General features: G+C 40.6%; 4 protein-coding genes across 6 annotated transcripts in view; 1 reads left to right on the top strand and 3 right to left on the bottom strand.

The window, feature by feature from the left end:
* loxl2a (lysyl oxidase-like 2a) overlaps window positions 1–15,297 on the top strand; it is a 30,160-nt gene extending 14,863 nt beyond the window's left edge. For both annotated transcript variants that reach the window (XM_084349710.1, XM_084349711.1), the window contains exons 4-14: window positions 175–383; window positions 2,557–2,773; window positions 4,218–4,401; window positions 6,205–6,356; window positions 6,439–6,606; window positions 9,542–9,707; window positions 9,999–10,239; window positions 10,606–10,721; window positions 10,855–10,991; window positions 11,470–11,581; window positions 14,013–15,297. In XM_084349710.1, coding sequence (XP_084205836.1) covers window positions 175–383; window positions 2,557–2,773; window positions 4,218–4,401; window positions 6,205–6,356; window positions 6,439–6,606; window positions 9,542–9,707; window positions 9,999–10,239; window positions 10,606–10,721; window positions 10,855–10,991; window positions 11,470–11,581; window positions 14,013–14,083 — 1,773 coding nt within the window. In that variant the 3' untranslated portion in view covers window positions 14,084–15,297. The remainder of the gene's footprint in view (window positions 1–174; window positions 384–2,556; window positions 2,774–4,217; window positions 4,402–6,204; window positions 6,357–6,438; window positions 6,607–9,541; window positions 9,708–9,998; window positions 10,240–10,605; window positions 10,722–10,854; window positions 10,992–11,469; window positions 11,582–14,012) is intronic.
* Window positions 12,504–19,745, bottom strand: r3hcc1 (R3H domain and coiled-coil containing 1). Its single transcript, XM_084349712.1, has 9 exons — window positions 19,613–19,745; window positions 19,150–19,288; window positions 18,279–18,416; window positions 17,211–17,700; window positions 16,793–16,971; window positions 16,255–16,325; window positions 16,065–16,160; window positions 15,736–15,876; window positions 12,504–13,771 (listed from the first exon to the last, which is right to left on the bottom strand). Exons 2-8 carry the CDS (start codon window positions 19,245–19,247, stop codon window positions 15,767–15,769), a joined length of 1,182 nt encoding a protein of 393 aa, XP_084205838.1. The 5' UTR covers window positions 19,248–19,288; window positions 19,613–19,745; the 3' UTR covers window positions 12,504–13,771; window positions 15,736–15,766.
* Window positions 19,746–19,977: 232 nt separating this feature from the next.
* LOC311254641 (golgin subfamily A member 7-like) lies at window positions 19,978–23,053 on the bottom strand. The gene is made up of 6 exons (XM_084348515.1): window positions 22,961–23,053; window positions 22,345–22,467; window positions 22,101–22,253; window positions 21,638–21,739; window positions 21,048–21,107; window positions 19,978–20,779 (listed from the first exon to the last, which is right to left on the bottom strand). The coding sequence occupies exons 1-5, from the start codon at window positions 23,036–23,038 to the stop codon at window positions 21,060–21,062; spliced, it is 504 nt and encodes a 167-aa protein (XP_084204641.1). The 5' UTR covers window positions 23,039–23,053; the 3' UTR covers window positions 19,978–20,779; window positions 21,048–21,059.
* Window positions 23,054–23,687: 634 nt separating this feature from the next.
* On the bottom strand, window positions 23,688–26,532 carry rplp0 (ribosomal protein, large, P0). Of its 2 annotated transcripts, XM_084349348.1 has the most exons (8): window positions 26,450–26,532; window positions 26,049–26,157; window positions 25,755–25,930; window positions 25,416–25,503; window positions 24,707–24,853; window positions 24,367–24,552; window positions 24,115–24,255; window positions 23,688–23,910 (listed from the first exon to the last, which is right to left on the bottom strand). In XM_084349348.1, exons 2-8 carry the CDS (start codon window positions 26,100–26,102, stop codon window positions 23,755–23,757), a joined length of 948 nt encoding a protein of 315 aa, XP_084205474.1. In that variant the 5' UTR covers window positions 26,103–26,157; window positions 26,450–26,532; the 3' UTR covers window positions 23,688–23,754. The 2 variants fall into 2 exon arrangements, with proteins under 2 accessions (XP_084205474.1, XP_084205475.1); XM_084349349.1 differs by lacking the exon at window positions 26,450–26,532 and having other exon boundaries at window positions 26,029–26,166.
* Between the last annotated feature and the right edge of the window lie 998 nt (window positions 26,533–27,530).

Below are 27,530 nucleotides of genomic sequence, written 5' to 3' on the forward strand. Positions count from 1 at the left end.
ACATTCACACAGTGGCAATGCTAACATGCTGAGGTTTCAGGTCTTAGTTTATGTATTGGCATGCAAACATTTGCCAACTAACACTAAATACAAACTCACAGCTGAGGCTGATGGGAATTGCTAACAATTTTGACCTGATTGCCATTAAAACAGTTCCTCTGTTGTGTGTCTCAGGGTTTGACGGTGCAGGTGGAGGACGTGAGGATCAGAGCCACATACTCTCACAGGAAAAGGATTCCCATCACTGACGGCTTTTTGGAGGTGAAAGACGGAGGCAAGTGGAGACAGATCTGTAACGAGGACTGGACAGAGAAGAACAGCAGGGTCATCTGTGGCATGTACGGCTTCCCTGGGGAGAAACGTGTGAACATGCGACCCTACAAGTGAGTAATGGTGCTGGTGGTGCTGGGAACCAGCAGCAGAGTTTAAATAAGGACATAATGACAGTCTCCACATGAGTTGGAGTCTAACATAAACATTTAGCTTTTATATGAGTTAATTACAGTTTACGTTATGGGAATAAAGCAGCGCTATATATAATGAATCATTTCAAATTCACACCCGTGTTGAAAAAAACCCTGTTTTCTTTTGAGGTGCACCACACATTCCTGTATGAAACAAACACTTTCTGTGTAAAAAATATTGCATTTCCTGGAAAGTAAATTAGTACCTTTTTTAACTGTTGATTTTTGGTTTTACTCAATTTAGGAATGTTTGACCATATCAAACTGATGTTAGGAAACGTTACACAGCCACGTTTGCTTACACTGGTCATCACTCAGCCCCTCATCCCTCTGCACACTGAGATTAAACAGACTTGAGTCTGGAGATTCTTGACAAGAGGCCAAACACTGCAAGAGGAAGTTTTAGAGGATGAAGGATGGGCCTTGCTGGGAAAAGCACTGAGAAACAGTGGCTCTTTTGGCTGCGTCTAATTGTTTCCCTCTGAGTCAGAATGTTGACATGCTGTCCTTCTTAAATGTCACTGTCAATATGTCGCCTAACAAAAAAACAGCTATTTCCTAGAACACTCTGTGTCATCATTTTCATCTGTTAAGACGGGACTGAAGTTCAAAACAGAACAGATGTGAAACTCATGTGAGTGAATACGCACATGAGCAAATCTCCAGATCAAGAGAACAACATGTTTCTCCCTTAAACAGCTCAGCCTGCGGGGTAAAGTAGAAGAATTAAACTCTTTTTTTTAGAATAAATGCATCTGCCTGCCCTCCAAAAGAAACATACCCTGGTTGGTTGGTCTCCTGTATTGTTTACACACATACAAATGGACCTAATTATCCAAATCTATTCATTCTTCTGAAGGCTCCCAGAACCACAGTTCAACCAGAGTCAAATCAAGACCAGAGAAACGTGACTAATACATTTATTTACAAATACTGCGAGTCAACCGGAGTGATCATGTATAATGTGTTCTGGGATGCACCTGGAGCTAATTGTCTCTATTTTTATAGCTCTGGCAGACATGATCTCGTCTGATTAGATGCAAATCATAACATGTGAATGCTTTTAAAATGAAGGAAGGATAAGACGCAGCAAACCAGCAAAAAACACTGATTTCTGTTTATCACCTAAGATCACAAATCTTGTGAGGTTTTACAGCATGTGATGCTGCCATGGTCTCACGTGGTTCATTGTTTCACAGAGGTGAAAGATCGCATTAAATCTGTCCTTTTATGTGGAGCAACAAAGAACTGTTCTATTCACCAAACATGCCCATTACAGCCCAACGAAATTAAAAACTCTCAGTTAAATTTGGCATCTCTTCAAATTTCAGGGAAAATAAAATGTTCTTGTGTTCAAACCAACTTGGAGCCACATTCTGTTGACAGCATCTGGATAAGCTGTCAGAACTGAAAGGCTGTAAATGGAGCCCATACTGGTTTCATTACATGGTCTGTGTCTTCGAAGGCCAGGACCTGCTTCAAGGTCTACTATTGTTGGGCTCCTCAATGACCCTTGGTTGATGACTTCCATTGAAGTGCGGGGGTCACGAGAATGTTAAGGTATTCTCACAACAATACTCCCATTGTGCTTCACAGCATAGGATGGGCATTGTTGATGTCCTCACACTAAATAACAAAATATCCTATTTCCCATAAAGCAGCTCCTAAATATTTCAGTGAAGTGTGAGAAAGAATGGTTCATTTTATGTGCTTTTCTGCATGAAAGAAGAAATACTGTGGGGGGATTTTAAAAAGACCTTTCTGACAAATCTTTTCAAACATGCTCGATGTCTAAGCCTGTCACCAGCAGTTGAACACACCAAGTGGTGCAATTCATACCAAAGAATAACAAAAAAGACTGACTGAATATTCACTGTAATGGATTCCCTTTATGAAACTGCTGCAGGTTTGGGCATGAACTGGTACCCATGCATACCTGAAAAGTTGAAAAATGAGAGTCCTCATTAAATCATCTAAAAACTATGACATGCTTTCTTATATAGTTGGAAGTGATATAAACTTATACAAATGAACAGAAAAAACAAACAGTATTAATTACAATAGTTTGTTTTCTTATATCATATCTTCCCAGGTTGCTGGCCAAGCGTCGTAAGAAGAACTACTGGGGTTTCTCTGTCAACTGCACCGGCAACGAGGCTGAACTGTCCGATTGTAAGCTGGGCCGAGAGATAGACCTGAAGGGCAACCGCACCTGTGAGCAGGGCATGCCTGTAGTGGTCAGCTGTGTGCCTGGACGTGCCTTTGCTCCCAGTGTCAGCGTCGGCTTCAGCAAGGCCTACAGGGTGGAGGTAGGTCATCTTGTGAATGCTTGGCTGCTCAGGGGTTAGTGGTTAGCTCTGTCACTTTACAACAAGAGTATCCTGTGTTTAAAACTGAGCTCTCATCTTTTCTCTGTGGAGTTTGCATGTAATCCCAGTGTCATAGTGGACAACAGGGATCGTCATCAGTTTATGTGCAGCGCTACACTAGCTACATACAATAAGTGTACAAAAATCTGTCTGGGTGCCATTTTTGAAAGGACAGACAGCTTCCCTACTGATTACAACAGTGCATTCTGAAATAAAGAGACAGGAAGGAACACTGGGCTATAACTGCAATACACAGCACAGACTGGATAAAATCGATAAATCACTGTGTGAATGCAGGCAGCATTTCATGCAAAGGAGGGCAGATTTTGTCAGAACAGTTGTGTTTTTTGTTTATAGTAATCCCATCTGGAGGTCTTCCTTTGTGGGAGAAGAACTATAAACTGAAAAATATCAGCTGCCTCAGTAGAAATTTTATGGCACCATATGGATGATGTTAGTTTGACACACTGCAGATGTTTGTGACATTTCCTGAATAACTTGTTGTTAACATCTGAATTCAGTAACTTTTAATTTTTCAAAAGAAATGCAGATTTTAAATTAATTCAAAATCTATTTGCTGTCCACATGTGTTCCTGCATTATTGAGAAATTCTGGTGAAAGTAATGAAAGCTGTCACAAAATTCTGAGAAGATGTATGCTGCACTTTCAAAGCTTCTACTATAAAGGTGACTTTCCATATTTAGTGGTCACACTGAAGTTTCAGTTCTGTATTCATAATTGACAATGTTTGCTAGCAAAAGACATGTATGTCTTTGTGGGTGAGGGTGCTTGAAAACATTGTTATCTACAAAAGGGGGGCCCCTGCAAAAAAAGTTTGGGAACCTCTGCATTATAAGAACCACAAATAAAAAGTTGAATAATCACATGAATCATGATATACTATCCTATAATCATTTCCTGATACTGTATATTCAGAGTCCAGCACTGGATTACAACATGTCCTGCTGATTAATCAAATGGCCCTGTAGTCAAGCATCTGGAAACATTTGAATAGATGAACACTAAACATTGGTCATCTATACAATTACATCATCAGTATCAGTATTCCCACTTAGTGTTTATTATTTATATGTTAACTTATTACCAATGTAACACCTATTTTCTCAAAACAAGGAACCATTGTAACCCAATGTAGACCAAATAAAGCCAGGAGTAAAGGGTCAGTTAGTTTTGTTATAATTTCAGCTTATCTAATGCAGTTATATTAAGAATATTGTACATATTTTACCAAAGTGGTTTTTAGACAGCGCCCAAGCCATTCAAATGTAGCTGGATATTGCAAGTATGCCCAAATGAAAACAGTTGAATAACCAATGGCTGTGACATTTCTCTAATTCTAGTTTTCTGTGTACTGTTTCCGCAGCAACCCTTGGTGCGTCTGAGAGGCGGAGCTATGATTGGTGAGGGCCGAGTGGAGGTGTTGAAGAACGGGGAGTGGGGTACGGTGTGTGACGACAACTGGGACATTCGAGCTGCCACCGTGGTGTGTCGAGAGCTGGGCTTCGGTAGCGCCAAAGAGGCCTTGACTGGCGCCCGACTGGGACAAGGTATGACTATAAAGATTGGTCAATTTTTAACATGGTACTGCTGGTAAAGGGACGCTTGTATGGAGTCTACAGTGTACAAACATTAAACAATAATTATTATTTCTATCTCTCATTTATTCTTTTATTAATTTAGATATTTTTATAATTAGAATAGGAACTTAACACCCAGTTTTAGCTTGAACACACCCACTTCACTCAAATCAATGCTCCTAATTATTAAGAAAATCAAAAGTGTATGTAAATGTACTTACCCTTCAAACACTCGTAGAAATTACCAAAAAAAAGCTGTTGTACTGATTTTTTTTAGTTTCAGAAGAAATCATGGAAATGAAACTCTTTTGCACACTCCCGACTCCAAACACTGGAACAGTGCCTCATCACGCACCTGTCTTTGTAAATTCCAACATTTTAACCGTTCTTGAGATAGTGTTGAACTTAACTGATCACAGCTTTTTAGCTTTGATTAAGATTCACATTTACAACATTTATCATTCAACAAAAGTAAAACCACAGCTTCAAGCAGAACTCATTCCCAGCTGTGAAAATGAAAGGTGTGATCTGGAACCAGAGACCTCCACCTCCACATTTTCTTTGGCCTCTACATCACCACCTGTTTTTGTCCCACTTCAATCAGTCTAGACCTTTAGTCAGCATATAAAGGCACTGGGGAATGTATGGAGTAGCACATTAATGTTTATACCTTGACCCAGGACCTGATTCTGTGAAATGCAATATACCACGTTGTTATTAGAATCATATGTGCACTGGAACAGTTGTTCTCTCCTCCGCCTTTTTCCCACAGCAAAACACAAGAGCGCACAAAATGTTCCAGCAGAGAAAACAGGCTTTATGGGTTTCAGAGGAAGAATTCTTTGTTGGAGAGTGCACAAGGTTATTTTAGGGATTTCTTTATGGCTGACCACTGGATCCAAAAATGGTGCCACACACAGACTACAGACTTCAAATAGCTGATTGTGTTTGTTTTCAGAAGTCACTGAAGTGGACTCAGCTAGAATGCAAATAAAATTGAAATGGCACGTTATTTTCCGGATTTCTATGGGGAACTAGGAATAGTTCTTATACAATCTAAATATTTCAGCTGATAAAAGATACAAACTTATATTAAGTTTTGCTTCACCCACTTTGATTTTTTTGTGCCATGCATTTTATAAGTATAATATTTAATCTGCAATCAATCAGCACTGTGTTCTTCATGTTGTGAATTGTTTTCCTCCTGCGCCTGCCAGTCCGTCTCCGTCTCTGTCTCTGGCTGTACTTTCAGGGATCACATCACTAGAGACATTCCTGCTCAGTCACATGGGAAGAAAACCAGCACGGAGCGAGTACTCGCACATGTTATTGTGGAAACTCCTCTACACTGAAATGACCTTTTTTTTAACTTGAAAAAAAGATGCAGAGAGAAAATTTGTATTTTTTACAGGCCTCAAGCGTCTCATTTTCATTGGACATAGCTGACTGCTTGTTTCCTTTGCGCTATATTTCCAGGGAACAGGAAATCTTACATCTGTCTTATGATGGACTTGTTGTTCTAACAAAACACACAAGCAGGCGAGGCTACTGCTGTTGTACTCAGGGATAGTGAGCAGAACAGGCTCGTGTTTCCCAAAAACGTTGTTTCTTCCAAAGATCAGCTTTCTTCTTTCCAGTAATGGCAATAGATGACAGCTCTTCTGAGGCTACTTACCGTAATGCACATGGTGCACCTGTTCGTCCAGTCACAGTTATATTAGTCATAAATTCAACAGAATTACTATTTTATGTGCCTGATGTGTCTCTATGTAGGGATCGGGCCAGTCCACATGAACGAGGTGCAGTGCTCCGGGTTTGAAAAGTCACTGACCGAGTGTTACTTCAACCGTGACGCTCTGGGCTGCAGCCATGAGGAAGACGCAGCAGTCAGGTGTCACGTTCCTGCAATGGGCTTCAACAAAAGAGTGAGTACCTCTTTATATACTGCTCAAAAACATAAAGATTTGTATAGAGCTGGAGGACACATCTGTCCGTCTCTGTCCTCAGCTTCGGTTAAGTGGCGGGCGTAATCCCTATGAGGGGCGTGTGGAGGTGCTGGGAGAGAGGAACGGCTCTCTGGTGTGGGGCACAGTGTGCAGTGACAGCTGGGGGACCATGGAGGCCATGGTGGTGTGCAGACAGCTTGGCTTGGGCTTTGCCAGCCACGCTTTCCAGGTAAGGTCCACATCTACTTCCGACAAATCATTTTTAAGTTGAGCTTATCTTTACTGTGCAGGAGATGGTTTTGGGTTTAGTTTGGGCCCTGGCACAACACTGGAACTTGATATGTTGCTGTTATATGTGTACACATGTGGCAGTGTGTCTTTACAGTGCTATTATACTCATCTCAGTGTCTCTTTCTTTGATCCTCCATAACTAAATATTAGAAAACAAAAGCTATAAATTGACAGCCGGAGAATGTTAAAAATGTATCCCTGAAACTAGGCTTTAGTTTGGTTGGTGCAACCGATGTAAAGTCCAACGTAGACCAACTTAGCAGTTAGGATCAAGCTTAGTTAAGACCAGTTGGATCAAACCATCCCATGAGTGTAAGTTAATATAAAGTATACAGTTTCCACCATGGTTCATAACATTTTGGTACATTTTGGGACACATTGGGACACTACATTGTCCTAGAGATTGACAGTAAGTAATTACAGTCATTTCTATTTCCAATGTGCTGTAATTTCCATTTACATATTTGTCATGTTAAAATGGAAAGTAATACACACACCTACAGTGGATGTTTCCTGTTTCCAGAGTGCAGAGTGGGGTCTGTCTGCACCTCAGGCCAGTCTAAGTCTTATCTAATGTCCCCCAAAGTGCCATGAGTCAACATGTGTGTGTGCGTGTTAGTGGATGCCATTAACTCTCACTCTAACAAGCTTGAGTTTTATTGATCCCAGAGGGCAAAACAAGGATGTCACCATCCTAGAAACATCAAAAACACACAGTAAGTGCAGGGAGCCGGTCAGAGATGGTAAACCTGTGCTGCAGATGAGTTTTAAACTCCTCAGCGGGAGGGATGGGGAAAGCCTTCATTTGCTGTTTGAAGTTTAGTGGAGCTTTCCACCACAAAAGCCTCTGGCGTGACTTGGCAGCGTCATAGTCCTGTCCTGCTTACGTTTACCTCTTGGTGTTCAAAGGAAACCCCAGCACTCCCTTTTAAATCATGAGGTGAGAGGCTGGTAAAGTTAGAGACCCCCCTCGTGTTTTTTGTCATTTCTATTTTAAGGCTGAAACCAGTGTGGTACTTGTGGTTTAAGATGATATAAGTCTGGAAAGTATGCGTAAATTATTGGGACGTGACTTGATAACAGCAGGGGTTTTTATGACGGGAACTTGGACAGGATCTGTAGGAGGCTGTTTATCTCACTAAAGTCTGTTTGGGGCAATTATGTGCAATGCACTTCTAATGGAGCAGCACGTAAACTTGTCCTCACGTGTTTGTGGTTGCTGCTGGAGCAATCGCCCTTTAGTCAAGTACAGGTCAACACCACCAGTGTGAAATAAAGTCTACTTGTTATTACATGTATATATTTCACTATATTCTCTGCCAAATCAAATAATCAGGAAAAGGTATCCTAATAACAAACCGTAAGTTGCCATTACATAAGTGTTCTCATGTTAACGGCAGGTTGAGGAGTGATAAATGTCTGCTCTTTGTTATCTCAGCGGAGCACAGCCCCTCCAGAGACTCTTTCCTGTCTGACTGTTAAATACTTCTGCAGGCAAACCCCAACACCAGATGGAACAAATAACACAGAGCCTAAACTATACCACTGTATGTCTGTGTACCTCGACCAACCAGCAAGTCCTCCCACATCCATATCCCTCAGCTCAATTTCTCTCTTATGAATCCCCCGCTTCCCTGGAAGATGATGGAAACTATGAGGTCTTTTTTACAGGTCATGTCCCTGCGGTCTTCCAAATGTTGTAATAAGGCTGAGTCAGGACTGTGAGGACAGCAGAGACGCACTGGCTGCTTGTGTGATGTGTCAGAGACTCTTTGATTCGATTTGCCTTGTGGGACAACTGGGATAACATGTCAGTAAATTAAATACAGGAGGAAAATTAAGATAATAAGTCTCCTCAAAACGCTCCCACACAAACAGCTGGTGCAACGTGATCTTCATCTGTTTGATTTCAGCTGACTCTGGAATAAATTAATGAGCTTATGTAACAAAGATGCCGACTTGAGACTTGAAATTAAGTCAGATTTAAAGCAATCCTTTGTCATATGGAAAGTACCCTTATTCACTTTCTGGCAGAAAGCGAGAGAAAAGGACCGATACCACTCACATGTCCATATGTATAAATATGAAGCTACAGCTGGTTAGCATAGCTTAGCACAAAGACTGGAAACGGGGAAAATGCATGCCTGGCTCTGTGTGAATACAGCAGTCTCTCTCATGTATTATGGTACATGCAAGGGACAAACTAAAACTAGGTTACATTTCAGTTTTTGTAGAGAACAAATGAGATATTTTAATTCTCTTTATAGGTGTTGGTAAGCAGATTTTGTTACTGTTAGCAGTTACAAGTCATTGTAGATATGACAATGCTATCAATCCTCTCATTTATTGTCAGCAAGAATGACAATAGCTGTATTTCTCAAAATATTGTATTTGTTTCAATCACAAAAATGAGGACTTGAGAATTGAAATGGACTTGACTCGATTTAGACGTGACTGCATAAAGCTTTGACTCGTCTTTGACCGGGAAACAGAAACTTTTAAGTCTGATATGGACTGGAAACGTCTGGGAAAATCCCAGAACAATAAAAATGTTTATATTTGATATTTAATTATTAGGCCTGTGCATTGAAGGGTCGCAGTAACATAACATAAACACTTAAAAGACAGTTTTGAACGGGAATTGTTCAAATAATGGCTTGTCATTGTGATAGTCTTCATTCAGAGATCAGGAAGGCTTGCAGCTTATGAAAACATGTTTTTAAAAAATGATTCGCTCCCAACAACACCTTTACAATATCAATATTTTCAGCAGCACTTTTCTGTAGCGTTACAGGTCGGTCCAGACCAACTGAGAAGCAGCTTGTTGGTCTTCGGTTGAGTAATATCAGTTTTCTCTGCTTCTCTGTTATCAGGAAACTTACTACTGGCAGGGGGATGCCTCCGCTGATGCAGTCGTTATGAGTGGAGTGAGATGTTCAGGGACTGAGCTGACTCTGGATCAGTGTCTGCATCATGGGAGACACATCGACTGTCCAAAAGGAGGTGGACGCTTCGCTGCTGGTGTCTCTTGTACTCAGGGTAAGAAGCTTTATAATACAAATACTGTACATTTCTTACTTACTTAGTTTTTCATGGAAGACATTTTGACCTGTCACAGTAGGCAAAACACATGTAAATGATAAACTCTCCTGAGAACATGCCTGCTGTGAAAATGGCTTTGAACAAGAAAAAAAAAAGTTTTTAAATGAAATAAAATATGTGGAAAATACTGCATTATCACGGTTGGATGCAAAGTCAATAAAACTCTTAGTTTCGGTTAAAACATGCTGTTCCTTACCACCACGCACCTTGTTGCTCTCTCCCTCCCAGCGGCACCAGACCTGGTCCTTGATGCCCAGGTTGTGGAGCAGACCACCTACCTGGAGGACAGACCCATGTACATTCTGAAGTGTGCCCAAGAGGAGCACTGTCTGTCCAGTAGTGCCGACAACGCCGACCCCAGCTCCTACCGCCGCCTTCTGCGCTTCTCCTCCCAGATCCACAACAACGGCCAGACAGACTTCAGACCACGGGCGGCGCACCACTCCTGGATCTGGCATGAGTGTCACAGGTGAGAACTACAGTTTGTAGTTTGGATCTGTTACTCTAACATGATTACAAGGGAGGAAGTGTTGTTCCTGCTAATGCTAGACGTCAAATTGTTATGAATTCCTTGGAAAAAAGCAGATAAAAATACATTGTATGTGTGAAACTAATTCCAACCATATGGCTTTAACCTTTAAGGCATTTTAATGCAAAACAATTTCACACTAAATATTTAACATCTCAATGTCTTAAAAATCTCTCTATCCCACCGGCATTGAGACTTCTCCCTGTACTCCCTGCTGTGAGAGCATGTATGTTATTTCGGCATTGCTAAATATAGGTTTATGTATATAGGATGATTCAACGTTGTGTTTTTCCTTGTCAAATCCAGACATTACCACAGTATGGAGGTTTTCACCCACTATGACTTGCTGAGTCTAAACGGCACTAAAGTGGCGGAGGGACACAAAGCCAGCTTCTGTCTGGAGGACACTCATTGTGATGAGGGTAAATGCAGCTTCCTTCTTTCCTTTTTTATTGTTATAACATACTGTGGCTGAGTTTACACAATTTCTTTTTATAAATAAGAACTTTTAAATCTCTCATATGAAATATTAAGAAGTGCTCTGACTCCTGACAGGTATCCAGAAGAAGTATGAATGTGCAAACTTCGGGGCACAGGGCATCTCAGTCGGCTGCTCGGACACCTACAGGCACGACATCGACTGTCAGTGGATCGACATCACAGACCTGAAGCCTGGCGACTACCTCTTCCAGGTAAAACGTTCGGTCTGCCGGTCGAGCCATAGCAGATAAAGCACATGTGCTGCTGGAAAGATCGTCTCATCTCCAGCCAGTGTAGTCTTGTAGACCAAACAGATACCAAGAATGTCCACGTCTCTGCATTCAGCAGAGTTTGGCATTCAGCCTCAGTCTACTCTTACTCAGAGTTAAATAAGCGTACTGGGGTTGTTGAAGGAAACTTTGGCTGCTGAAGAGACTTAAATTTATGGTCTCTTGATTTTGAGACAAACCGACATCCTCCACTAGAAAATCATCTTTTGGAATCAGTTGCAGCAGTAACTTCTTTTTGAGACAGCCACTCTGTTAATCACCCTGCTACCTTTTTAGTCTACTGCCACTGTCACTAAATCTGTGTTATTCTGACCTTAGGAATACTTAAAAAATAACATACATATGTATAAATGCATTGATGCTTCCAGGTGTTTAACAAATGTGTTTCTTGCTCTCCCAGGTTGTAATAAACCCAAACTTTGAGGTTGCAGAATCAGATTACACCAACAACATTATGAAGTGCCGCTCCCGGTACGATGGACAGCGGATATGGACATACAACTGTCGTATAGGTGAGACCATCGCCTTAAAGTATCTCAATCTCCTCTGCATTACTGTTAAAATTATATCAACTAGTGTCAGGTTTGGTGGAAAAATTAGGCAACCAAATATTAAATATGAGTACTTTTTCTTTCTAACTGATATAATTTAGTTTTTCTACAATTTACCAGATTTAGATTTAAACATATTAAAAGGTGTGAATCATGACTTTAACATTGTTAACTTCTACTATTTTTGTTTTGTTTTTTCAAATCCAACGTGCTGAAGTCAGGCCTACAAAAAACAGTGTTACTGTACCAGTACATTCTGGCTTCACTCTATATACTGTATTTTTATGTCAAATATCACACCACTGAAACTTCTAATATACAATGAATCGAGTGAAAACCTCTTCTTTTCCATGAAAATACTCCATGAATGCAGTCAGTTCCTCAAGTAACGGACATATAGACGGATGACAAATTAAAGGAAAAACCAAAAAGTGTCTTATTAATGTGTTGGACCACCACGTGCCGTCAGAACAGCTTCAGTGCACGTTGACGTTGCTTCTACAAGTCTCTGAACTCTACTGGAGGGATGGAGCATCATTCTTCTAAAAAAGATTCCCTCGTTTGGTGTTTTGATGGTGGTGGTAAACAGCGCTGTCTAACACTTTGGGCCAAAATTCAGTCAGGTTGACATCTGGTGACTGTGAAGGCCACAACATGTGATTCACATAATTTCATACTCATCAAAACACCCAGTGTTGTGTCCTACAGATGGAAACATTGTCATCCTGGAAGAGAACATCAGGATAGAAATGTTTGATCACAGGCTGAAGGAGATCACTCCTAACAACTGTGTGTTGATTTGCAGTGACCCTTCTCTTTAAGGGGACAGGTGGACCAAAAATATTCCTGCAAAATGCCCCCCACAGTATAACAGAGTCACGACTGGTGTTTCTCCACTCATTTATTCAGATTTTTTCTTTAATTTGTGACCCGTCTGTAGGTCATGTTATACAGACATACCACAGCACAAGTCCCGTCACTCTCACATCAGGCGCAAAAGATCATTTCAAGGAAACATCCCATTTCAGTAAGACAAAAATAAAATATTCAACATCTTCTTTTACGTGATACAAACTCACACAATTCTCTCTTAATGGCATTTTGGACACCGTCTTTACAGAGGTAAGATTGGTGTTAAGTGAATAACTATAGAAACAGGTACAGAGGACCTAACATTCCAAGTTTCCAAAGCACAAACATTAGTTGATCATAAACTTCTGAAATCTAGTTTCTTCTCATTTTCTGTAGTGAGTGAGATATAACTTTAACACTTTGCCTGGCAACATCCCTAAAGACATTTTGTTATTTAGAGGAAAATAATAAATACTAAGAACAACTGAACATCATGCAACTTTTTTTTTTAATTTTTTTTTTTTTTACAAAGTTTTAAAATGAACTAGAACATTAAAAATATCCATTGAGTCCAGTATACCACTGCTGTTACATGTGTTTCCTTTACAACTGTTTCTCAAATGAAATGCTGGCTTTTGAAAACAATACTTAGTGTTATATCTCTAACAGATCAGATTCTGTTAACGGATCTACATTTCTCTCGTCAGTTAAACTTGTGCACTCCATATAAAAATCTAGCTGTGAATACAACGCAAGATTTAAGAGATTTATTTAAACAAAACCTGAGAATTAAACTGTGGAGGAAGTCAACATTACTTTAAGTTAGATAAGAACTTTATGTAGAATTGTGCAACCAATCCTGCTTCACCTTGGCAAGGAGGAAGCTTAATTTCCCTTCCAGGAAATTGAACGCCCTTGAAACGCACTTGAGTTTCAAGGCAACATGCAACCAAATCAAAACAGGCTATGAGCTTCTCCAGTGCCTTTTTTCAATTGAAATCACTGTGTGCATCAGATATGTCCATACCAAGAATAATGTCCAAAGGGGTAAGGTAACAGCGACAGAACAGCAGCTTTGACGCTGGTGATTCAGTGTCTTGCTCAAGGACACTTCAGCAGGGTGGATGTTGATGTGGTGCAGGCAACTCTGGCCAGTCTCCTCCTTCGCCATGAAAACCTGTTGTACCAATCAGTGAAGCAGGCGGACAGTGCTGGACGGTAGTCTAGCTAGCTGTTTGTGGCAGCTGTAGAGCCACCACAGAGAGCCAGTAAATGGAGGCAGACCTCTGCTGGACCTTCCTGGAGAAAATAGAAAGAGCGTTGGATGATATTATGGCAAGCATTGTATCACAAGATGGTACAAAATAAACCTTTCATTCATGGTCGCCTCATCACATCAGGGGGAGTTATTGTGTGTTGTTACAGTTTTTGCTCAGATGGTGTGATTTTATCATTAGCACCATCTTTTGGCATTTGATTTGTATTATGCTCCACAGTATTGCTCTGGTCTTCATCACCCTTTCCCTGTCTGACTTCACAGGTGGCTCACTGGGTTCAGATACAGAGGAAACATTCCCTGGATTGCTGACAAACCAGATTTCTCACCGGTAGATCAAAGATGGACAATGCAGTCGGACAAACATTAGGGAAGTTTATATTAATATTTGACAACCACTAGAGGGAGCTGCACTGCTGTGCTTCCTCGGCGCAGTGCTGGATTGTTGTTGAGATCAGGGCTCAACTGGTACAATGGACAATAATTTAATGGGAAAATGAACTGCTTGCTTACCAAATCTATTAACCACATTCAGCTGTATAAAGTGTTCCTATCGTTTAGTGCCTTCATCAGTGAAATGAAGGATTTGACTTGGTGCTTATTGGGAGAGATGTCAGGGAGGGTTGCAGCCAAATAACTTAAATTAAATGTGCCAACAGTCGTCTTCTTAGCCAAAGTTTCAAACCAAAAACCATTCGATCAGACCTCAACCATTATGTTGCGTTTTCTTGGGATGAATGAAAATATTCTACTGCTAGATCTGGTGCTACAACTGATTCTTGCACTGTATGTTTTTCTCAAAAATAGATTAATTGAAAGGGGTGTGTTTAAGTCAAATTCACTTCCACAGTATTGGTTATTTAAATGCTTTAACTAGAGACTGAAAACAAATACAGTGCATTATTTTAATAACTGTACAGTAACAATGTCACAATGTCAACGACAGAACTGACAATTCAAATGACTCCTGTTTTTATAAAGACTATTTAACTTTCTACAAAACATGACATTTTATATATAGGCTGCCAAAAGTTGGATATATTTTTACATTGTCTGTCAGAAACCCTCCAGTGTTGAATACAATTATGACAACAGCTACTTGGCTTTGTTTCCTAGTGAAGATTTTCCATCATATATTGTCAGAACTAAGCTGAGTGAGAAAGTGCTTTTTTTTTCCTCTCTGGATTTTATGTTCCACATACTTGAGCTCACTTTTAAAACTGTATTATTTATTGATTTTTTTTTTCTTGGTAGCTACAGTAGACACACATTTATCTTAATGATCTGTGCATCTCCTCAGCTTTTTTCTCACTGTCTGAGCTTTGTTACATCATTACTGTCAGGGACTTCTATAACATTGTGGATGTACTGTAATGCCACATATGTATGTGAAAATGCCACCTCCTCATTCTGTAAATTTGTTTTTTTTAATGTAACATATGTCTTGTCATATGTACTTGTCGCTTGCTGCCTGACTGTTTTTATTTTGTATGCATGGGTGAATGTGGACGAGCATAACATTTTTCAAATAAAAAATGTTCAAAGCAGATCCCAGATTATATGACGAACCTTTTTTTATGATGTTTTTGCATGTATAAATGCTTTCAAATGAACCCAGGATAAAAGTGACACATAGCAGTAACATGACATGTAAGTACTGTATATTCCACAGGTAATGGTTTTACATGCGCTATCCTAAGTTTAGTGTTCCGATCACTGTGAAAATTATAGTTGGACAAAGACATAACAGTGTTACCTAAGTAAATATGACAAAAACACAAGATTGTGATTAGCAGGCAAGGCGGCCCAGAACGTAAAGCCTTGCCAACTTTTCCGTGCCAAGAGAAATCATAACAGTGGAACACATGCTGACTTTCAGGCCAAGAAAAATTAATTCATTTCCAATTATTCCAAGAAAGCCATCTCCACTGTTTACTATGTGGACTTAAAATGCCTCAAACTTTGCCACTTGTATTAGTCTGTTCACCTGCATTGGCCAACAGTCTGAGCATTTTCCTTTAAAATCGCTGCACTCTGTTTCGTCCCTGCAGCCCCAGGGCTCTGGTCACCATCCTCTGGGCAACAGCACAGTCCGTCCTCGGGCGTTCCTTCACCGGCTGGATAAACTCTGGCACACAGCACAGAAACATCCACATCATCCAGTGTTGAAACGGAAAACTAATTCCCAGACTAAATACTTGTTACCACAAAAAGGCTCCAAGATATTAACATAATTAGGGTATTATCTCCCAGACCTCAACATGTTTATTATTTAAAGTAGCTACAGGGCTCAATTAAGCTACGTGAATCACCTACCTGCACATCTAATGGCCTTGGCTTTGGCTTTTTTACTCCCTTCAGTCAGTGCTCTCGTCTTTAGCAGTGGATGGCAGATGGAGAGGGCGTTAATCGCTGCAGATGACATTGCTATATATTAGTACATTTTTAGTCATCATCTTTTCCCTCAATCCCGGCATCATCATTATTGTGCAACAAGGACTCTTACCTGCCGACTCACTGGAGAAAACCCCCAGAGCATGTGTGTTGTCAATCCACTTGATCTTAATTCCACCATCACTGAGACAGACAGGAGAGCACGTTATGAATTTCGGAGCTAAATCAGTTGTTTGAGATTGTTTAGGAGTACTTACATTGGACATACAAGATGTTTTTCAGTCTCAGATTTGAACTTTCTGAAGTAGAGTTAATACAGAAAAGGAAGCGTGAGAGAAAAAAAACCTGGAAGAAAACATGAATGCTTTTATTTCTATTTAGAACATGGGGTCGTGGTGAACTTCACCCTCTTGTGGCCAAAATGAGTTATACAAAAACAAACACCACAATTTTTTTTTTACAAAAATTCAAAAACTTTTCCACTCCTTCTCTCAGATGAAAGAAAAATTATAAAAATGTCAAATGGATTGTTTCCTCACATGCCTCTCTCTCAAAGCTTCCATAGAAATGTATCTAAACCAGACATTACAAATCTTTGAAGAATGAAGAAATGAAGAAATGAAGAAACTCAGATCGTAAAGGACTCGCACCTGTACTCTGTGAAAGCGTCCAAGAGATTATCCGTTTTGAACATAACTGGGAAGTCATAGATCTCGATCACATGGCGAAACTCATCCGGGTTGATATTACCCACGTTCACATACAAGGAGTAGTCATTATGAACTTGCTCAATGGAAACAGTCACCGCCTCTTTCAGGTGGGCCTTGATCTGATAGGACAAACACAAATAACTGGTTAAAATTTTGGGTGCTAATGTGGCTTCATCATGACAGAGATAAATGTAATAAGTTGTTAGTCCAAAAAACATTAAGTGCAGACCAATGGAAAATACCCTGATGGTAAGAGATGGTTATTGATATATGTTTATCTATAAGACGTGCAAGTTAAGAATTGGTAGAAAAGGTAAAAAAAAAATAATCCCGCCATCAAAACCATGCATAGACTTACCTCTTCAGTTAAATTCCTGAATCCCACACTATCAAGATCTTCCTCATCATTCTCATCCTCTTCCAGAGTCATGTCAGCGAAACAGGACGTAGTCTCGTCACAGACCGTGGGTTCTGCTTCGTGCAACATTGGCCCCTGAGGACAAACCTCTGGACTGTCACCAACATGGTTGAGGATAGCGTCTGTTACACTGGGGGGACATTCCTGTCCGGATGTGGATATGGTCTTTGTGTTTTCTGTAGTTTCCGGACAGTTACAAGAGTCAGATGAACTGATGCAGCTACTGCTACTTGAGACAGGACTGGCCAACTCATAGTCTCCTGAGGGTCCATGAGAGTTTTGTAAGGTCATTCTCTCCCGTGCAGCCCGGGGCATGTAGAGGGGTTTGTCCGGCCTCTTAGGCCCTCGGCTTCGGGCTGCAGTTGCAGGTTTAGGCTCTTCATATGCGCTGTTGTTGGTCTCTGAGTCAATGTCTTCCTCTACTTCATCTCTACAAAAAGATAGAAATGCTTTTACATTGGAACAAATAAGACACAACTAAACAGAAGAATCAGGGACTGAAGAAAAACAACAAAGACCTTTCTTTTTTGCCACATAGCTGGTGTAGTGCACATACAACGTAACACAGCAAAGATGGTTATTGCACTAAAATCTGTGAATATTCTAGCTACAAGATCTAAAACATAATTTTCAAAAATTGCAACTTTTGCATGGTATGTTTGTCTCTGCACTCACCTTTGTATTAAAACCGTCCCTTGAAATTGATTACTTTAAGACCTTTCTTCTTTAAAGTCAACATTAAACATCACTCATAGCTGCTCTACATCCTGCACTAAAGAAACTGGGATTTTTCTCAATCTCATTGGATAAACCTGTTTAAAACAATACAGATTAATTGAATCTTTGAGTTTGACATCTGAAGATTGTATGCATCCACTGTGTGATCCCACCTGATCGGAAGTCGGTTGCTCATATATCAGAAGTTCAAAGATAGATTTAAGTTTGGCAAACAATGTGAACATGATCTACTTTAAGTATCCAGGCCTACTTTCAGTCAACGTTCAGTACCTGAGCTCAGAATGGCACACCACTACCCTACGGCACCAGCTCTCCCCCACTGAGAAGGTGGTGAGGTTTGGCAGGTCCTCTACTTGGTTGTGAATCAGGTATCGCAGTCTGCTGGGTAGAGGGGGGAACAGGAGGACACTGGACAGAGACACAGGGCATGAAGGAGAAAGACAGTAAGGCCATATTTTCTTTTGACAGTATAAAAGCAACCACAGTTGCTTTTAGGCTTTAAGGCAACTGTATGTAATATCTTAATTTTAAGGGAGCAGGGTCTATTTTGTGAACAACAGGTTAATAAGAGTGCAGTGAGAATAGACAGCTAGACCTAAGCACATTAGAAACAATCGCTTATTTAAAAAGGTACAAAATTAAATTCATTCAATAGGACTGAAAGTTTGAGTTTTAAAGTACAGAAGGTCAGTCTACTCAAGTTGAGTGTTTACTTGTTAAGTTTCAAGTGCTTTTGCTTACTTACAACAAAAGGCAGCTTTTTTTATTTATTATTTATTTATTACTAAAAATAATAGTTGTCTCCTTGTTGCTGATGAGGACCTTATTTCCCTGATCACACACAGGGCAGAGTGACAAACTGTGTCAATGAAGAGCAGCAAGTCAGGCACAATTCTAGATTGCACAAAAAAACATCCATCTTCAGTCTTAAGTGCCACTTCTCTCACATGAGCTTCAAAGGTAAGACAGAGGTATTTATGATGTTATATGTCCTTTGGACGCTGGTGGGAAGATTTACAATGGCATTATGGGTTTTGAAGATTAAAACACATTTTATCTGACCAGTGAAACTGCAAACTGATGCTACAGATGTTAAACTGATCAGTCCAGTTGTCAGTTTTCCTGATGGTGGTATCCTTACCGCGTGCGCTTGCTCTTCTTTTGGTACGTCTCCAACTCATCCTTGACTTGATGCAAGAACTGACATATTTGTTTCGGGAGATAGCCGTTATATTCCATCGATACAAGGATACGCCAGGGTGGACAGAGAAGGACAGCTCCTGTGGACAGTGTGGGGAGGTTATTACATATTATTAGCGACCTAGGTTCTGTTAGCTGTACCGGTAAAAAACGTCACAAAGGCAAATTCACTGTCACCGTAACACTTTCTAGCTAGCTAGCAGCAATGTACAGACAGGTAAGCCAACATGACATTAAGTACGTAAATTAGGGCTAAGGAAAACAGAAAGCTAGCCGGTTATGTTGTGTTTTCATTTCCTGAAACTACACATGAACAACTCACAACCAAGCTAGCTGACTTGGGTTAACAATAACGCACGTAAGGTAGCTGTCAGTATACCGGACGTTGGCAAAAGTGCGCTTACCGTTATGGTTAAAGTGTACTGATTTGACTTGGGGTTATCTTAAAGAGATGCCGTGACCATAGGAGCTAAGGTGACTTCATAAAAAGTAACAGACATCAGTGGTTCAGTAGCTAGCTATCGTTTTTTAGCCACCGGAAGCAGATGTTTCAGGGCACCAAAACTTCCGGTTTGGTTACTTCAGAATAAAAGCGCCGTTCTTTCAAATCTAGCCAAACCAAATTGCATAACATACTAATGTAGTTTGTACGTTAAATTTTAATTATTATTGAAAAACCAAATGGTACTACAGCTCTCTTTAAAGTCGTCTGCATTTATAGATATTATAAAAAGATAGATATTGGAATAAGGTCAAACACAAGGAGCTCTGCAGATTTCAGGAAAAGGATATTTATTTAGATAAAACAGAACAATATTTGTAAGAAAAGTACAACAGTTGTATCAAACACCAACTATAGCAATCATCTGTGGAGTTCAGAGTGTTTAAGGTTTCTGTGGTGTTTGATGACAATGAAAAGGAGGATGACATTCGCAATATAGATAGTAAATCTTTTGACAAACAGGTTAACAGGACTGTTGAATATGATTTGGTGCAGTTGTACGATGAAACGGCAGAGATGGATATTTCTCATAATGTACTAGATCATGTCATTATTTTGTGATAACAGTAAACATGCTCCATCTTTGAGGTCACAAAAAACTCAATTTCAGAACTTTCTATGTGTTTCACACGACATGATTTCCCCTCCAAAAGTCACATTCATGCACAGATAAGAAAACATTTGCCCCAACAAAGACAACAACCAGCTCCATCCCGACCTATTTCTTTAACAATTCTTGACGACTACACATTATTTGACTCTATATTATTGGCAAAACAATACGCAAGTCAAATCACTTATATTTACCATGGTCAGAGAGTTGGAATTAACACAATGGCACTATTCATAAACACTGGTCTTGATCATCTAGGACCTGATTTAAACAATTCTGCATGTATAAAAAGACATGAAAACACATTTACAAACATATAAGGATAGGCAGACAGTAGAGTACTTATAAATAACAGAGAAAAGGATCAGATCAAAAGTATATACATCCATTCAGGTGAAGCAGGACATTTGAATACGTGCCACCAGACAGATGAAGAGTATCTGGTCAGTCATCAGCCTATTCAGAGGTAGAGAGACAGAAGAAAATGATTTTAGCATTTAGAAAAGTATTGGGTATAAACAATAGAGATCTCAGTTTTACAGCCTTTTTTATGTTTTGACTAGATGGTAGTAAATGATGCAATCAAAAAGGTCAGAGATCAGTTTGACTGCAGCTGAAGATGGGCTTCATGTCTGACATATTGGGAAAACCCCTGAATAAAATTCTGATTTCTCGAGTTAAAGGTCAAGTGTGTAGGACAAAATACATCGGAAGAACTCCATACCCCCAAGTTTCTTTATCTTCCAGAGCCAATACTTCTGTCTTCAAAAATGGTTATTTCAACCTAAAACAGAGCAAGTTAAGGGAAATACACAATGCTACATAAACATTTTCTAATTATAATAATTAACAAGAATGTACTTTACTTAACTATATTAAAATGTACTACCAAAATTATATGATTATAAAACATATTAAGGTTGAGAAGAGAGTACCAAGTCAGAGATGGTGTGTAAAATGATCCCCACATAAAAGAGTAAGTTTGCCAAGCATGTAGGTGGAAATATCTATAATTGGAGGAGGCATTACCCAAACCTACCAGCCTAATATTACATCAGTGTATACTTTTCTACCCCACTGTTTACTGCCTTATGTCAACACACTGTGTACACAGTGCAAGCTACAGACTTGACTCCTGAGCAATTCTGGCTAATCTGGAGATAGGACATTCAAAATCCCACAGGAAAAACATGATTATGAGCCATCATGTAGAAAAAAACAGACATACTCTTTAGACAACTTGGGTTGCATATTGTCCTGGCTCTAGCACTGCTGATAATTTGATTCATGAATTATCATCCAGGTGAAGGATACAACTCTCAGGCCTCTTTCTATGGGGTCAGTCAACAGCAAGCCCCTGGGAGCATATACCTTCTCATTCTGGTCCTTGATGTACCTGGCAATCTTCTTTAACACCTGAACACAGACAGACAGACAGAAACACACACATTTTAAGATATACAGCGATATGTGGATCTGTCCAACCCACCAGAAGGCGGCAAAACTATCGATACTTCAATACTTTTCCAATAATGTGTTTAAACCGATACAATATCTGCACTTGATAATATCGAAGGTAATTATCTGTTATATTACATTATTAATATTGTGATGGTATGTGTTCAGCGGCCTCTCTGGTAAAGCACTGTGTGCAATCATTGATTTAAAACACAAGTAAAGATTCATCCTATTTTGCGTGGCTAGGACTTTATTTTCCTTTTAGCATGATATCATAAGAGGTATTTGAGGATTTCTTTTTTCTTAATACCAGCTTTACCTTTTCATAGTGTGTCTCCATACAGAGAAAGACTGTATAGGCGGTTAGACAAGCCAGGCAGCCCTCCAAATAAGACTTTCCCCCTAGTTTCTCTGCTTCTGCATACAGGTTGTTTAGAGCCTGAATGGTCTCCTCAAACTGCTGTTTATCGAGCTGTAACCACACAAAGATTTAGACATTAGACACAATTTTTTTTTTAATGTTAAATCAACAATCATAACATCCATGCAAACACTGTACATACCCTTGACTCAAGTTCAGAGGGGAACTTGGTCTGGAACTTGCAGATGGTTCCTGAGCTGTAGTCTCTCTGGATGAACACTTTGGAGGAGACAGCTGGCTGCTGGAGGTCCTGTAAGCTGTGGGTCTGGACACAGAAACTGAATTTAGGTGACTGTCCTTCATGAAGATTATCTGTTTGAAGGGTTGTAACAGTACCACCTACTGCAAAGCTACCTACACTAGGGAGAGGTAAATCGCTCACACTATTAATATGAAGCTGTTAGCCAAGTTAATTTTATTGGCTAGTAGCTAACTTTGCCACATCTAAGGTCATATATTCTTCTGATCAGATGACAACTACAACCTTTGTTATGTAAACCATGTCGCTGATGGTTATTGTAACACATTATATAACATTGTTCTACGATCTGCTTATGATATGAGGTAACGTTAGCTAACAAGCTAGCTGATAACACGTTAGCTTACGTTTGCTGACCCATCAACGCCGCTGGAAAGTACGTCTATGTTAGCCTTTATCATCACCAAAATCAATAAGTCACCATAAACATGTTAAATATACAGGCATCCAATTACATGTCATTCTTTTAAAACGGAAAAAAAGACCCAAAAACCCTTACCTCAGCCATAGTGGACGATTCCCCCGAAAGCTGCTGCGCATCTATGCTGCTGTTGGCCCTGTGCGACTTCCGGCTCATTGTTTTCAAAATAAGTCTTTTGAACCGAGGAATGAATAAGTAAACAATATCCAACATTTAGACCCATGTATGAGTGGAAGTTGCCAACACTTTATACATTGAATATCAAGTAGAAAAGGTTAGTTGTAGTGATGGGCCACAATATCAGTCCATGTTAATATATTAAAAAATACAAAAAACGTAAGTTGTAGGTGTCGTAATCATGGCCACTCACTGCATCAGCCCTGATACATTTTGCTTTGTCTATTGAAGCGTTTTATGGGAGTTTGACAACTGCAGTATAGTCCAATTTATAAACGATTGTCGCGCAATTTGTTAGTGGCTATACATTTATAGCAATTGATATTTTATCAGCGTCGTTAATTCCCAGTAAGTTAAATGAGCAAGATACCCATTAATTGTGGCATTTTATTTTGAAGGCAGACACACCCAAATAGGAAGTCGAGTCCCACCTAAGACAATGTTTGACGTAAGACGAAACGTCACATCCTGTGCAAGGAATACTTCAGCAGTCATTTGAGTCAGAAGACTTGGGAATCCGTGCACCCAAGTAAACCCTGAGTAACTCACATTTACAAGCACTAGATTCTTCCAATATCCTCTGCAAACAGTTATTTCAAAACAAAAAAAAAGATCTTCACAGAGCACATAGAGTTGAAGTTTTTTTATTGAATCATGGTCTTATTTGATTCATGGTTCTGTTCGCTGTATTTGGATTAGTCGAACAGACCGAAGCCCATGTCGTCATCCGATTCCTCAGACTCTTCCTTAGCCTCCTCCTTAGCAGCAGCTGGGGCTGCAGCGGTCTCTGCAGCAGCTGCTGAAGGTGCTGCGACAGCAAACGCAGATGGGTCAGCCAGGAAGGCCTTGACCTGTGGGGACAAAAGGGTATGACATTTTCAATTACAAGTCGTTTTGTCTGTCAAGGTTTATTAAAGCATTCTAGTAGATACTGAAGGGACATCTGAGACAGGTGTCCAACCGACTAAAGCCACTGCCCTTTGTTTAATCTATGCACCAACTGCTCCGCTACCCATCATACAGGTTAACCACTGGGATAAGACTGATGTCCATACCTTGTCTGCCAGGGGGAAGGAGTAGTCTGTCTCTACAGCGACAGCCAGGACTCTCTTGTAGCCATTGATGACAGAGTGGGGCACAGAGGCCAATGTGGGGTAACCAATCGCCAGACACACACTAGCGATGTTCCTCACACCCTGGGAAGAGAAAGTGTAATGTCATGAGCAATTTGCAGCAACACAATACAAAGTAAACCATGTGAATTAAGTTTACTATTAAGGGCTTTCTCTACATGCACAGCATCTCACCTCCAGGAATCTGGTATGCAGAGAAGCCTCTGTGATGTCAAGCACCTCAGGACTGTAAACGCTGCCATTGTCATACACCTGCTGGATGTTGAGTCCGTAGGAGAAGGGTGAGATGTTCAGCATGTTGAGGAGCGTGGCCTCGCTGGCACCAACCTTGTCACTGGTCCTGATCAGACTGACATCACTCTGGGGAGAGAAATGCTCATTACTTACTGATCTACACATACAATATTCATTTTGACATGCATTTCACTGTAACAGTCCGGGATACTAGCTTTTATTTAATGACGTCACTCCAACAGTGAAAATCCAGTTACTATAGTATAGCTGTCAAACTCACCAAGATTTCAATGGTTCCCCTAGAGATCTTGGTGGTGATACCCAGAGCCTGGAAGAAAGAGGTCTTCTCAGGACCCAGACCAGTGTTCTGGGCAGGCACAGTCACATCACAAGGGGCGATGGCTCCGGCACGGGCAGCTGCAGGTACCTGGGGTATAGAGAGACATCAATTTAGTACCACACTTCACTAGAATCAAGTTTTTAAACAAGTCAGGTCTTTACGTGGGTGCCTAAGACTCAACTAAAGTTTGTAATTCAGTGTCTGAAACCTTACGTGCCTGGCAGTCAAAGGATGGTGACATGACAGGTATAGCGAGGAAACAGGTTATTGTTTGCAGGGGGAACGACAAAGCAGTACTGCACAAGCTGCATTGTAACTTATCCTGCACTTTGACCAAGTCATACAATAGATTTGGGTTTATAGGTAGAATTAGTCAAAACTAATGTAGTCAGACTTGCAATATTTTATACCCAGCGTGACATACAGTCAGGATGTAGTGTGTGGCACTATTAAATGGATTACCAGAAATGTGCCAAAATATTTTGTATTCTTTCAGCAGGAGCCAAAATGAAGTCCATATATTAACTTAGTTTGTTTTATCATCGACAGCGATGAGTTGTACGGGTACACACCTAAATGACCCACACCAACTAGTTGCATTTGTGCTAGGCATTTGCACTCCCATAGTCAGATTTGTCAGGATTCTCACCTTGTTTGCCAGCAGCAGATCCCTGATCTCAGCCAGATCCTCCTTGGTGAAGACAAAGCCCACATTTCCTTTAATGTGGGGCAGGAGCCTGTAAAATCACAGATTGGCTGTTAGATATGTGAGCAAGTCTACAGTTTAACAAAGAAACAAAGTTTGGAAGTGTCTGAAACCTTACGTGCCTGGCAGTCAAATGATGATGACTGACAGGTATAGCGAGGAAACATGTCATTTTTTGCAGGGGGAACGACAAAGCAGCACCAAACAAGCTGCATTGTAACTTATCCTGCACTTCCCTAACTGATGGCTCAAGGTAGCATAAGTAGAGAAAACTAAACTCACTTCTCCAGGGCTGGGTTGTTCTCCAGGTGGCCACGGATGGCTTTGCGCATCATGGTGTTTTTCCCCATGAGCACCACAGCCTTGTCTCGCAGAGACAGACGGATGGTCTGCATCTGCTTGGAGCCCACATTGTCTGCACCCACAATGAAGCATTTTGGATAGTCATCCAGAAGTTGCTAAAAGAAATAGAGTAATGTATATCAGTAAAAATAAATCGATTTTAAGAGACTTAAATATACAGTAGAATGTTGGATATTTGTAAATATAAACTTACGTAAGTCAAGTCCTACTTACGATGATTTTCATAAAATAGTTGGACTTCCACGTGGCCCTGTCTTCCCTGGGCATCTTTGCAGTGCTTCCAAGGATCGCTTAAACAGCTGATTTAAAGACAAGGTTGTACCTACAACAAAAAAGGAAAACATTATTGAATTTGATTTTATAAAACATCAACCTAAATAATCATGGCGCAGCTAGACATGCGCTCGACAGCTAACGTTAGCCGGCTAATAGCAAGCTAGCAATATTTTAACAGGCCGCACTAGCTTAAGTCAAGACACCGCACTTTTAAAAGACACAAAACACATCTTTAAATGCTGTAGACGGTTACATCATTAATACAAATATATAATTTCGTATAATTTTGCTACATAGCAGGCTTTTCGTTTTCTAAAATAGCGAGGGAATATCCTTACCTAACACAAGAGGGTCGCGTGAAAGAAAGAGGAAGGAGAATGGCCGCGAGTAGAATATATGTCATATGAGTGACCAATCACGATGGAGCAGTGGGCGTCAGCTATACAGCTATTGGATGGTTGCTGTGCCCATCACCTCTGTTGCCATACTACCACCAATAAGAAGAATATCGCCAAAGCTAACGCTTTACCAAGTAAATCCGGTGTCAACGTCAAGTGACAAACTTGATGTGAAGACAGATGTTGTGTTTGTCGAACAGGCTCAATTGTAACTACAATTCGCACAATTAATGGCAGTGTTAGCAAATAAGCTAACACTCTCGATAGCAGAGTAAGTCATGGCACAGCCGGCTCTGCTGCTTCCGTCCGAAGTGTGGAACCACGTTTTTGGGTATCTGTCAGCGGCAGACAAGTCCAGCGTCCGGGCATCCTGCAAGTATTTCAGAAAACTTGTCGACCACGGCTCTCTCTGGAAAGACTGGTCAGTAGTTCTGGATTTTCGATACCGCTCTTACAACAGTAAGTTCTGGTCCACCCTTCGCCGCAGGAAAGTCACCAGTGTGGTGATGAAGAGCAACAAAGCTAAAAACTGGAAACAGCTCGCCCTGTCTCTGCCTGCCCTCACCACTGTGGTGATAGACCAGAGCTCCCAGGTGAGCCTCGACTGCTTGAAGGACTTTCCTCAGTTGAAGCGTCTGGCTATTAGAAGCAGTTCCTCTCTTCTTCTGCTGGATGACTCCACAGTGTGCCACCCCCAGCAGCTCACCCACCTCAGCATGTGTGATGTTACATTCCCCACCACATCAATGAGTAGCTTCATTTCTGCTGTCTCCCAGTTCACAAATCTTACATCTCTGGTCTGTCATCATGTGGGAATCATTGGAGAAACCATTTCGATGATTCACTCCATTCTTACCTGCCTGCCTAAGCTGAAGCATCTCTCATTGTCCATACTGAGCGGCCTCTTCAGTTTTCCCAGACCCAACCCAGGACCCTTACAAGCTGGTGCCCCACCCTTGTCCAGTTTGGAGCTTATTAACTGCATGGATCATTTATTCCCAGAAGATGCAATGAGGCTGAT

The sequence above is a fragment of the Pagrus pagrus genome, assembly GCF_965226575.1.
Source record: "Pagrus pagrus genome assembly, chromosome: 3".
Taxonomy (NCBI): domain Eukaryota; kingdom Metazoa; phylum Chordata; class Actinopteri; order Spariformes; family Sparidae; genus Pagrus; species Pagrus pagrus.

Bases quoted from the DNA above. Each gene is read 5' to 3' on its own strand.
- r3hcc1 (XM_084349712.1), bottom strand. From the start codon at position 19,247: ATGGAATATAACGGCTATCTCCCGAAACAAATATGTCAGTTCTTGCAT. The intron at 16,972-17,210 runs GTAAGTCTATGC...TTGTCCTATCAG, and splicing joins TCAGGAATTTAACTGAAGAG to ATCAAGGCCCACCTGAAAGA. The intron at 16,326-16,792 runs GTGCGAGTCCTT...TGTCTGTCTCAG, and splicing joins GACGCTTTCACAGAGTACAG to TGATGGTGGAATTAAGATCA.
- LOC311254641 (XM_084348515.1), bottom strand. From the start codon at position 23,038: ATGAGCCGGAAGTCGCACAGGGCCAACAGCAGCATAGATGCGCAGCAG. The intron at 21,740-22,100 runs GTAAAGCTGGTA...GTCTGTGTTCAG, and splicing joins TGGAGACACACTATGAAAAG to GTGTTAAAGAAGATTGCCAG. The intron at 21,108-21,637 runs GTATCCTTCACC...GCTCTGTTTTAG, and splicing joins TAGAAAGAGGCCTGAGAGTT to GTTGAAATAACCATTTTTGA.
- rplp0 (XM_084349348.1), bottom strand. From the start codon at position 26,102: ATGCCCAGGGAAGACAGGGCCACGTGGAAGTCCAACTATTTTATGAAA. The intron at 25,504-25,754 runs GTGAGTTTAGTT...GTGATTTTACAG, and splicing joins AACAACCCAGCCCTGGAGAA to GCTCCTGCCCCACATTAAAG. The intron at 24,553-24,706 runs GTGAGTTTGACA...TTCTCTCCCCAG, and splicing joins GGGGAACCATTGAAATCTTG to AGTGATGTCAGTCTGATCAG.